Here is a 12,685-nt window from a genome sequence, read left to right as displayed (position 1 = left end):
TTTCATTGGTTTCCATATGCAATGCTTCCGATTAATTTTTCCATGTGCCGTGCTAAACATTCTCAATGAACTTAATTTCAAAAATTACAAAGCATATATTAAAAAATAATATAAAGAAAATACAAGCTAAAAAGTACAATTTTTTAACATACCTATTAATAAGCTCTTTCAAGTTTTGACGCGGATCATGACCAATTGAATCAAAAAAATAACATTGGCCTTCATATGAATCAATAACAGTCAACATCCAATGTGCTCTGCGTGCAATATACTTATCATTGTAAAATTCCAAATATCATAACAATCTTATTCACTTTGAATGTATAACTTACGATTCATTATATGGAAAAATGATAAGTTGCGTTGGATCGATCGATTCCATTATATCTCCAAGCTTTTTGGCCTTTTCCTCACTGTCATGGGCACTCCCATTTGCAAAAAATTCTGGATCAACAAACTTGAACCTTTTTTCCAAATTGCATCTCTTTATATTCTCAAATAGCAGCCTGTGCAAGACATAATACAGAAATAATATACACTCTTACATCTATACATAGCAATATTAGAAATTTGGAATAACACATCACCTCATATACAATTTTATGACACTAACTGATATTTGTTCCATTCTACAAAATTGTAGAATATCATCCCTACCAAGAAACATCATTTCAGTTGTAGAAGCAAACATATTTGGATCAAAATTGATTATAATGGATCCGGAGGGGTGCATCACATTCTTAGCAAATGAAAAAAGACTTTTCACAATTGGAGGCATACTCGAACTTGCTACATCTTGAGAAACAAACTTTGATACCTAATATTAAAAAAAAATCAATTAAACACAAAATAATAATCTACTTATTTGAATATATGGCATAATGAAATAATTTACCTCGTTGTTACTTGTAATAACAAATTGTTTAGGCCAAGCCACGATAGATCCAATAGCATGGCTTACAAGTATAAGTTCATCACGAACCGGTCGAGGTAAGATAGCATTTTTTTGGAATGCAACATCAATAGACACACGTACATCAGTAGATGCAAGTGGTATGCCATGCACGGTTGCATTTGGTTCATTATCCATAAACACCGTTCCTTGAGCCACTATGTTAAGGTCATCGCCTAATGCCAACTTACAAAAAGTCCCCTGTAATAAAAGGTAATAAACCAACAAATAAATTATTGAATAACTTAATCTTTCATAAAACAGCTGCAAAAAATAGACAACATTGTAGTAAAATAAAGTTATGTTAATATAACTATTGTTACTTATACGTTGTCACAAAAAGTAAGGATTTTGCTTTTGTTTTGCACGCAAAATAACATAACGTTTAGTACAAAACAGCAGCCAAAATAGCAATAGAATGGTGTTGTTTTTTACTGCTCTTTTGTAAAAAGCAACATTACTCAAAGTATAAAACAACAACAAAAATAACAGTAAAATAAAGGTATATTTTTTGTTGTTTTGAAAAAAAACAGCAGCATGATTTTTACTACAAGAAACCAGTAAAATAAAGTTGCTTTTGTTGTTGTTTTACAGCAAAACGACATGATTTTTACTACAAAATGGTAGTAAGAACAACAATAAAATAAACAACTATTTTTGCTACTCCAGACCAACAGTAAGAGCAGTAGTAATATAAAGCTATTTTTGCTGCTGTTTTACAAAAAGTAGCTTGATTTTCACTACGAAATAACAACAAAATAGCAGTAACATAAAGATATCTTCCACTGATGTTTCGCAGAAAAACAACATTATTTTTCTCTTGACAAAACAGCTGCAGAAATGACAATAAAATAAACTATTTTTACTATTGTATCTCCTGTAAAGTTTACTGTAAAAATATTAAAAAATAATAAACAGTAAAATGTACCTTTGATAACCTTGCAATTGGTGTGGATTGGTCCTTTGCGACAGGCCTACTCTGATCTTGTCTTTCGCCTAGATCTGAACAACTATCTCGGTCAGATTGTAGTCGATTTGGTGGAAATTGAGAATCATTGAATTCCTTCATGAATTCCTTTCTAAATTCTATCATTCTCTGCATGACAATCTTATCCACTTTCTCTTCGACAATATTCTCTATATCAATTGCTATAGATTTACGTTTCGCCCTTCCAAACTATGATGTTATCGTCACTCCATCACCAATAGCTTGTACTCGACCTGGATGTTCTGGTTTCTCCAAAGCCATAGTGAGAATATCCTCACCCGGTTGAAATGAAATTTCTCCATCAGCAACTTGTTTCTTTAAATCAGTCTACAAAGACAAAAAATTCAGGGGGATAAGATTATATTTACCATAATCTTATGAGTCAAATACTATGTAAAAAATATAAACTTACTATTTTCTCAGCCTTTTCTTTAACATCCTCACTTCTAAATTCACCATTCTTTGTTTTTCGAGCTTCAACCCATAAGTCTTCTCGTGGTACGGGAGCATAAACACCAGTTGCTCGTTGCTACAATAAATTATGTTGTTAGTTAGTTCACTTAATGCAACAAAGTTGGAATAAGAAATAAGGAAAGTAAGAATATTTAAAAAGTAAATTACAATTCGTTCTTCTAAGCCAACATATCCTCCTCTAGAAAGACCATGATTTAGAGTGACTTTGTTACGCCGTTCTGTCTGAGATTCACTAAGATTCTGCATTATCAAGTTAACCAAAAAACATCATACATTAAGAACAAAAGTTATGATACAATAAAGTAGTTATATGAAAATATGACACATAATAGTATTTCATAACCTTAAACTCTACTGATTTCTTGGACTCAACAAATTGGTTCCAATCTTCTTGAGGAATTGAACCCCATTCTTGGCCGGTTGGGGGATGTCTCAAGAGTTCAGGTTCATCTATATGCTCTTTTACATATGCTGTGAGCTTATACTTAAATGTCTTCCAAGTCTTGTTAAATTTCAGCATAATGAATCTTTTTCTATCTTCCCCAACATCAAATTTTGCCTTCATGAAAATGATCATAATTAATAAATTAGAAATTTAATTATTAAATTAGTAATTTCTGAATTATTTATGAAAAAAATTATAAATGTTAGCATATGTACCGTAACACATGCCCATAACTTGTTTTTAACTTCTATTGGTACTTTTTTCCAAGTTGTATACATAATCGGAACCAAAGATCGAGACCAAACCCCAACCATACTACTCAATTTTGGTCGCATCTTACCTATTGGTTGTCCTTTGTAGTTAAAGTTAACATGGAACTTCTTCCCATTGCTTGTACCCTTTACAATTTTAGGCATCATGGTTGGACCTCTTTTCTTCCTCTCATTCGTTCCTAAAGCATGCGCATCATCATCTTGAGGAATATTTGAAGAATCCATTTAAGCCTGTAACTTAAACATGATTAGTAAACCATAAAAGAAATAATCAAGAAAATGATTTCACAAAAAAATAATATGAACAAAATATCATAAAGTTTTCTTTATAACTAAGTGCTCACAATCATATTTAAAATAGGCTAAATTAGGCTCTTCTTTTCTATCAAATGAGAGGCAATCTGCTACTCAAAGCTTGTTGGTTCATAAAATGGTCATATAAGCCATCTTCATCGACATCATCCTTTGCAATATTTATAGAAGGCTCTAAAACAATTGACCATCTAGGATCAAGTTGGTCTTCAACATAGAACACATGTTTTGCTTGCGATGCTAGAATGAATGGATCATTTTTATGCCCTGTTCTTTGAAGATCAACTAGAGTAAACCCAAACTTATCTACTTTGATACCATTGCTACTTTTAACCCAATCACATCGAAACACTGGAATTCTAAATTGATGGTAGTCCAGCTCCCATATCTCTTCAATAATGCCATAGAAAGTCATATCCGAATAGACTGGATTATTAGCTTTAGCACTTGAGATTTGTAAAGCCTTGGCCATTAAAGTGACCCCACTATTTTGAACAACTCGTGCATCATCCAATTCCTTTGTGTAAAATCAGCAATCATTTATGACATATCCAGAATACTTTATTACTTCTAAACGAGGCCCTTGTGCTATCCACCTCAGTGATTCGGAAATGCCGTGACTTGAACTATTCAATTGTTGTTCAACCTTGGTGCAATAAAAGAACATATACTATCAAAATTAACCAAACAAAGAAAAAACAAACATAATGGAAATCTTAATTCATTAATCAATAAGTAATTACCTTAAGGCGCAACTAGCCAATAAATGTTTTACTATGCTCATCGTGCAACAATTTTTCTCTTTTAGACTTTATGGGGTGTAACTCCTTCAAATATTCAAAGTGCTCACTAATATAATAGTTTAGACATATTACTTCATTTTAGAAGAATAAAATAAAATAAATGATAGTAATTGAAAACATAATACAAAACACTTACTCGATATAAGGTTGAACATCATTTGTGTTTGCTAGAACATAAAGATGTGCTTGCTGCCATTGGTGAAAAGGCACAGTCTCAAGTTTACCTCTTAAAAGAGGATAGCCCATATCTGAATAGTCATATGTAGCATTTTTTCTAGATGGAAGTCCAACTGCATCTACACCAGATAAATACTCTGAGCAAAACTCAACAGCTTCTTCAGCAATGTATGCTTCAGCTATACAACCCTCTGGTCTATTACGGTTCCTGACATACCCCTTTAACTTTTTCATGTCTCTTTTGAATGGGTACATCCATCGTAAATAAACCGGCCCACAAAGTTTAACTTCTCGAACAAGATGTACCATCAAATGAACCATGACATCAAAAAAGGCTGGAAGAAAATACATCTCAAGCGAGCATACCGTTTCGACTACATCAGCTTGTAGTTGATCAAGTGCAGCCACATTTACAACCTTACTGCACAATGAATTGAAAAAAAAACACACTCTCATTATAACTTTTTTAACCTGATCTGGTAGCAATGCCTTTATAGCCACGGGCAATAACTGTTGCATCAGAACATGACAATCATGAGACTTCATACCATACAACTTTAGATCTTGCATTGACACACGATTTCTTATATTTGAAGAGTAACCATCAGGGGCCTTTATCTCAGATAATGTTTTACAAAATCTAATTTTCTCTTATTTACTTAATGAAAAAGATGCTGCAGGTAACTTAGTTCTCCCATTTTCAGTTATAGGCTCCAATTCAGTCCGCATATTCAATGGTTTAAGATCCATACGAGCTGCAAGTCCATCTTTTGTTTTTCCTTCTATCCCAAGCAATGTACCGACAATACTCTCACATACATTCTTCTCAATATGCATAACATCAAGCACATGTCGAACATAAAGATACTTCCAGTATTCAAGGTCAAAAAATATAGACTTTTTCTTCCAATAACTTTGTGAAACTGGACATTTTCCATTTTGCTTTCCCCATGTAACATTCAACCTATCCATTTTTGCTAGAACTTCCTCTCCATTTAATGGTTCGGGTGCTATTTTATATTTGGGAAGACCATTAAATTCTTTTACCATATCACGATACGGGTGTGATCGTGATAAAAATCTTCTATGCCTCATGAAAGAAATCTTTTTACTATGCTGTAATCGAATAGAACGTGTTTTTTCTCCACATATCAGACAAGCTTTATAGCCCTTTACAGTACAACCAGCTAAGTTTCCATAAGCCGAAAAATCACTAATTGTCCATAAAAGAATAGCTTTTAAGTTGAAAGATTGTTGTCGGTATGCATCATAAACATCAACTCCCACCTCCCATAACAATCTCAGATCATCGATCAATGGTGCTAAGTACACATCAATATCATTGCCGGGTTGCTTAGGACCCGATATCAACAAGGTTAACATCATAAACTTTCTTTTCACGCATAGCCACGGTGGAAGATTATAAGTCACTAGTATAACTGGCCAACAACTATACCTGCTACTTAAGGAACTATGTGGATTAATCCCATCCGCAGAAAGAGCAAGTCTCAGGTTTCTTGGTTCAGATGCAAAAGCAGGCCATGTGTAGTCTATGAGCTTCCATGATGGAGTATCGGCTGGATGACGTAGATAACCATCAACTTGACTTTGTTCTGCATGCCACGTTAAATTTTTAGATGTTTCCTTGATGCTGAACATTCTTGTAAACCTAGGAATTGGTGGAAAATACCATAAAACTTTTGCAGGCACACCCGATTTTAGCTTTTCCGAGTTCTTTATTACCTTCCACCTAGACAATCCACAAGTAGGGCAAGAAGTCAAAACTTTGTAATCCTTCCAATACAGTATACAGTCATTTGGGCAGGCATGAATCTTCTCATATTCCATTCCCAATGCATTCAATGTTTTTTTTGCCTCATACATAGATGTCGGGATTTCATTTTGGTCTGGAAGCATCTCTCCTAGTAATTTAAGTAGCTCAGAGAAACTTTTATCTGACCATCCGCTCTTCACTTTCAAGTTGTATAGTTTTACTAAAGCCGATAACTTTTTAAAGTTGTTGCAGCCTGGATATAGTGGTTTTTCAGCATCCTCAAGCAATTTTGGGAATGCATCAGGATTACTTTCAAAATTATCATGTGCCCCTTGAACTAGCTCAATAGTATTATCAACATGATCATAATCAACTTCTCTTATAAGCTGTGCATTTCTACTAGTAGAAGGCCCTCTAACAAGTTCTTCCCCATGTAGAAACCAATTTGTATAACTTTGATCGATTCCAAAGATAATCAAGTGAGTTTCTATCTCTGAAAGATTCTGGTATTTCACATTCCCACACTTCAAGCAAGGGCAACGCATATGATTTGGATTTGTTGTGTGACGAACGGCAAAATTCAAAAAGCTTTTAACACCGACTCTATATTCTTTGGATCTTCTATCCAATGAAATCAAAGACTTATCCATTGTAAACTCAACAACAATAAATTGAAGCTTGAAGTTTTAATTACTACCTCGTAACCAAATGTGCTTTGATGTTCCAATGAGAAAACTGAACCTATTTATTTCCAAAAAATAAAAGGGAATTAGTTTGGACATAAGAGCAAACAAGAAAATAAGTAAACAAAAGAAAAAAGAAAAGGTAGCACTGTAATTATTTTGGTGCTGTATAGCTACTGTAATTGTGTTAAAACAGCACCTGTAACTTTCAAGTGCTGTTTTTAATTAACATCAAACACATCATGACAGCACCTACAAATTTATTTAAGTGCTGTCCAACTAATAAAAACACCACTTGAAAGTTTTAGGTGCTTATTTTAACAGCAAACAGCAGTAGGACAGCACCCAAAGTAATTTAGGTGTTGTTTAACTGATAAAACCAGTAACTGAAAGTTCCATTGCAGTTTTTACAACAAACAGCAGCTTGAATGCACCTAAAAAACTTTTCAAGTGCTGTTTTTAGCCTTAAACAGCTGCATGACAGCACCCGAAAAATTTGTGAGTGTTGTCTAGCTAATAAAAACAGCAACTGAAATTTTCAGGTGCTGTTTTTGACAGCAAACAACAAATTACAGCACCTAGAATATTTTATAAGTGCTACGTAGCTGCTAAAAATGCGTTAAAAGCAACTGGACAGCAGCATGACAGAACCTAAAAATTTTTTTGGTGCTATCCAGCTGATAAAAACAGCATTTGGAACTTCCAAGTGTTGTTTTTAACAGCAAATACCAACAAGACAACACCCAAAAAAATATTTAGGTGCTGTCCAGCTGATAAAAACAGCATTTAGAACTTCCAGATGCTGTTTTTAACAGCAAATACCAGCAAGACAGCACCCAGAAAAATATTTAGGTGTTGTCCAGCTGATAAAAACAGCATTTGGAACTTTCAGGTGCTGTTTTTAACAGTAAATACCAGCAAGACAGCACCCAGAAAAATTTTTAGGTGCTGTCAGCTGATAAAAACAGCATTTTGAACTTTCAGGTGCTGTTTTTAACAGCAAATACCAACAAGACAGCACCCAGAAAAATATTTAGGTGCTGTCCAGATGATAAAAACAGCATTTGGAACTTTCAGATGCTGTTTTTAACAACAAATACCAGCAAGACAGCACCCAAAAAATTTTTTAGGTGCTGTCCATCTGATAAAAACAGCATTTTGAACTTCCAGGTGCTGTTTTTAACAGCAAATACCAGCAAGACAGCACCCAGAAAAATTTTTAGGTGCCGTCATGCTGCTGTAATTGTGTTAAAATAGCACCTAAAACTTTTCAATACTGTTTTTTACAACAAATAGCAGCATGACACACTGAGAAAATTTTATGGATGCTGTCCAGTTGCTAAAATCAATGCTTGGATTTTCCATGTGCTATTTTTAACAGCATATAGCAGCATGACAACCGCAGAATAATTTCCCAATTATTGTTTTCTTTATAAATCAGTGGCAATCACAGCTTCTAAAAACTTCAGTATAAGAAAAGAATAATTAAATCCTCTCAATTGAGTTTGGGAGGAAGGAATACTTTTATTACATCAAAACAAAGTTAAAAAACAACAAAAAAGATTGATGTTATGGCCCTTTTAAGGTTTTCTACCTATTATTGCCAGTCATAGAACTAAATACTTAACGAAACAGAGTTTTTTGAATTAAACATGAATTTCATAAAATCCACACCATAGAATTACATGGCAACGAAAAAGTGTTAAAACAAACTATAAGAACTGAAACAAACCTTGCAGATGATTGAACTCAATACTGATATCAAGCACACCAAAAATCTCTGAGAGAAGTAGCCATGTTTAGAGTCATCCAATGCTAGGTTACAAAACCATAAAACCTGCCCAGTCCAATTAATGAGATTTATAAGTAATAAAATGAAAATACAGAGAGAGATAGAGAGCAAGAATGATTTGGCTCATAAATAAGAAATTTCAAATTCCTTCCAGTAATCTGACCTAGGTAGTGAACTGAGGATGGATTGGAGCATTAAAAATGGGATTCAACCCGGTGGCTGCTGAGACGGCACAATAATCCCAAGGTTGCGATGGTTAGGAAGTGGGCAACAATTAATCTTGGCTATTCTGGAGAGAAATGAGCGAGTGAAGGAATTTGGGTATTTGGGTATTTGGGAGAGATATTTTGAAGTGATGAAATAAAATGCCAAGTCTAGAAATCGGCTTTGCTTTTTTTTTTTTGTATTATTCATGACCGTTTATAAAATAAACGGTCATGAATGAAGATTAATAATTTCCTCTTTAACCACGGTTCCTAAAATAACCAACATTAATACTGGGATTATATTTTAGTGGATATATAATGACAGTTAAGTTTAAAAACCGTCATTGTAAGTATGTATTTTTAATGATGGTTTTTATAACAAACCGTCATTAAAAATAATATTAACATTTAATGACGGTTTTCAAATAAAACCGTCATTGTAACTATAAAATATTTTTAATGACGGTTTTTACAACGAACCGTCATTAAAACTAACATTATATTTTAATTTTACATTTAATGACGGTTTTCGAATAAAACCGTCATTGTAAGTATAAAATATTTTTAATGACGGTTTTTATAAATAACAGTCATTAAAAATTTTAATTTTACATTTAATGACGGTTTTAGATAAAACCGTCATTGTCAGTACTAATATTTTTAATGACGGTTTTTATAACGAACCGTCATTAAAAATTTTAATTTTACATTTAATGACGGTTTTCGAATAAAACCGTCATTGTCAGTACTAATATTTTTAATGACGGTTTTTATAATGAACCATCATTAAAATTAATATTATATTTTAATTTTATATTTAATGACGGTTTTTAAAAAAAACCGTCATTATAAGTATTAAATATTATGACGGTTTACATAATAATGGTCATAAAAAAGTTTTAATGACGGTTATTTTTAAGAACCGTCATAACTTATGGGTCATTAATTTAAATTTTTGTAGTAGTGGCAGCTGTCTTAGGTTAGAATTGTTGAAATTGATTTATTGATCCGAGTTCAAAACCCAGAATCTGGGAACCCAAATTTTTCCAAGTTGAACCCGGACCGGACCCGGATGGAAAAAAACCAAGTTTTAATCCGGGTCCGAGAGAAAGAAAATAGCATCCAGGTCCGGAATCGGGAAGGCTAAACTCGGACCCAGACCCGGATTTTGCCATCCCTAATCACAAGTACATTATTAATAGTTTGATAGATCAAAATTCTATCATGACTCCATCATAGTTACATGATGAAATGATTTTTGTCATAAAGTCGTTGTCATTTATTGCCACTTTTCTTATAGTGCAAATTTCCTTAGCACCTAAGGAAATTCTCTACCAAAACTCACTTCAAAATCTCACAATTTTTGGATACACAAACAAATGAGAAATTGCCTTCAATTTATAGGGAAAAATCGGGTGTACTATTGCACCAACCCCAACAAAAATTAGGTGCCTACTTTAGCAATTTGTTTTCAAATTTGCCTCTCCAATGTTGAATGCATTCATGTGTATGCATGTTGGTCAATTAATGCATTAGTTAAATTTGAATGCATGTATTTGAATACTAATTTTTAATTTTTCAATAATTCTCCATCTCGACGAAGATTTTGTCCAAATCTAAGTTGACTATCAACAACCCGTCCTCAAGTCTCTGTCTTCTCTGACTGCTTTCAAATTTGTAAGATGTTGATCAAGTTTAGACAATGCTCAAACTTGATCGTTGTCTCCACCTTGGTCAATATATCTACGGGATTCTCCGCAGTCCTGATTTTCTGAAGAAAAATCTTCCCCCTCATCAACAATTTCCCGCATAAAGTGCAATCGTACATCAATATACTTTGTACGTGCATGATAAACTTAGTTCTTTGTTAAGTGAATAGCACTTTGACTGACACAATACACATTAATCTGCTCCTGTACGAATCCCAAGTTTTCAAGCAAGCCTTGAAACCAAATAGTTTCTTTAACAGCCTCTGTAATTGCAATGTACTTGGCTTCGGTGGTCATTAGTGCGACTATAGACTGTAGTGTAGACTTCCAATTGATTGGCCCTCTAGCAAAAGTAAATATATATCTAGTGGTTGACCTTCGTTTGTCCAAATCACTAGCATAATCAAAATCGACATACCCGATCACACATTGACTAAGTGTATCGTCTATCTCAAACAGTAAACCAACTTCATGGTCTTCTGAATGTACCGTAGAATCCATTTCATAGCTTGCCAATGTCCTTTACCAGGATTATGTATATACCTTCTCACTATACCAATTGTATGTGAAATGTCAGGCCTTATACACACCATTGCATACATCAAGCTACCCACTGCATTTGAGTATAGAACTTGTAACATGTATTCTCGTTCTGCGTCTGTTGAAGGATATAGTTGTGCAGAAAGCTTGAAATGATAAGCCAACAGGGTACTCACATTTTTTGTCTGGTTAGTCATGCCAAACTATTATAGTACATTCTTCATATATTGCTTCTGAGACAAGCTGACTTTGCCACGAGCTCTATCTCTGCATATCTCCATGCCAAGAATCTTTTTACCTTCACCTAGATCTTTCATCTCAAATTCTTGATTGAGTTGAATCTTTAACTTCTCAATCTCATCTTTGTTCGTGGATGCTATTAGCATATCATCAACATACAAGAGCAAATATATGAAGGATCGCTCTTGTAACTTGCGAAAATACACACAATGATCAAATTTATTTCTTGTGTACCTTTGCCCTTTCATAAATCGATTAAATCGCTTATACCACTGCCTCAGAGATTGTTTCAATCCATAAAACGACTTTCTCAATTTGCAAACTCAATTTTCTTTTCCAGCAACCTTGAATCCATCTGGTTAAGTCATGTAGATTTCCTCTTCCACATCACTATGTAAAAATGTAGTTTTTACATCAAGCTGAACTAGTTCAAAATCAAATTGCGCAACCATGGCTAGCAAAATTTTGAATAAACGAGTATTTCAAAACTGGAGAAAATACCTCATTGTAGTCTATTCCTTCATTCTAAGCATAACCCTTTGCTACTAATCTAGTCTTGTATCGAATTTCATTCTCATAAGAAAATCCTTCTTTTTTTGCATATACCCATTTGCACCTAATTACTTTTTTACCCTTAGGCAGTGTAACTAACTCTCAAGTTCCATTTTTATAAAGAGGCAGCATTTCTTCATCTGTTACTAACTTTCACTGCTTACTTTCAGGGCTACATATTGTTTCTCTGTAAGTGAAGGAATATCATTATTTACAATTGGAAGTGCATAGGCCACCATATCAACAAAGTGAGCATGTCTATGAATATCCCTTTGTGGGCTTCTATAAGCAATTGAATCTTATTACTCTGAAGGTTCTTAGGTCAGAACCTCTTCTTCATCATCGGTCGGTGGAGAATCATTATCTATCTCATCAACACCAGCTGGATCATTTTTTACCTTTTCAAACTCCATCTGCGGCAAAGTTCTACCGATCTTGTCATCCTTTTGAGAATTTTTTTGTTTCAACATGGCTGATTCATCAAAAATCACATCTCTGCTGAAAATAGTCTTCTTCGTAATAGGATACTATAGACGATATCATTTTACTTCAGCAGTTATACCCATGAACAATATTTTCTTTGCTCTTGAGTCTAACTTAGATTCCTTTATATGATAATAAGCAGTGGAACAAAAACATGTAAAGAATTATAATCAGTAGCAGGATTACCAATTCATATTTCCATAAGAGTTTTTCCCTCAATTGCAGTTGATGACAAATGGTTGATCAGATGGCACACATAAACAACTACCTCAGACCAAAACTC

The 12,685-nt window shown here is 33.8% G+C and overlaps 3 protein-coding genes and 1 long non-coding RNA gene across 4 annotated transcripts; all 4 read right to left on the bottom strand.

Annotated features, from left to right (window-relative positions):
- LOC102619710 (uncharacterized) lies at positions 1-500 on the bottom strand. Its single transcript, XR_008053968.1, has 3 exons — positions 333-500; positions 153-257; positions 1-70 (listed from the first exon to the last, which is right to left on the bottom strand). It is a non-coding gene; the product is annotated as an uncharacterized LOC102619710 (long non-coding RNA).
- Positions 501-583: 83 nt separating this feature from the next.
- Positions 584-2,108, bottom strand: LOC127898718 (uncharacterized). Its single transcript, XM_052439841.1, has 3 exons — positions 1,881-2,108; positions 896-1,153; positions 584-817 (listed from the first exon to the last, which is right to left on the bottom strand). Exons 1-3 carry the CDS (start codon positions 2,052-2,054, stop codon positions 584-586), a joined length of 666 nt encoding a protein of 221 aa, XP_052295801.1. The 5' UTR covers positions 2,055-2,108.
- Positions 2,109-2,129: 21 nt separating this feature from the next.
- LOC127898649 (uncharacterized) lies at positions 2,130-2,966 on the bottom strand. The gene is made up of 3 exons (XM_052439840.1): positions 2,562-2,966; positions 2,353-2,469; positions 2,130-2,267 (listed from the first exon to the last, which is right to left on the bottom strand). The coding sequence occupies exons 1-3, from the start codon at positions 2,658-2,660 to the stop codon at positions 2,130-2,132; spliced, it is 354 nt and encodes a 117-aa protein (XP_052295800.1). The 5' UTR covers positions 2,661-2,966.
- A 550-nt stretch (positions 2,967-3,516) lies between these two features.
- On the bottom strand, positions 3,517-6,847 carry LOC127901832 (uncharacterized). The gene is made up of 3 exons (XM_052439839.1): positions 5,109-6,847; positions 4,457-4,844; positions 3,517-3,960 (listed from the first exon to the last, which is right to left on the bottom strand). Exons 1-3 carry the CDS (start codon positions 6,845-6,847, stop codon positions 3,517-3,519), a joined length of 2,571 nt encoding a protein of 856 aa, XP_052295799.1.
- Between the last annotated feature and the right edge of the window lie 5,838 nt (positions 6,848-12,685).

The sequence above is a fragment of the Citrus sinensis genome, chromosome 4, assembly GCF_022201045.2.
Source record: "Citrus sinensis cultivar Valencia sweet orange chromosome 4, DVS_A1.0, whole genome shotgun sequence".
Lineage (NCBI taxonomy): Eukaryota > Viridiplantae > Streptophyta > Magnoliopsida > Sapindales > Rutaceae > Citrus > Citrus sinensis.
This window is presented reverse-complemented; position numbering and strand designations above follow the sequence as displayed.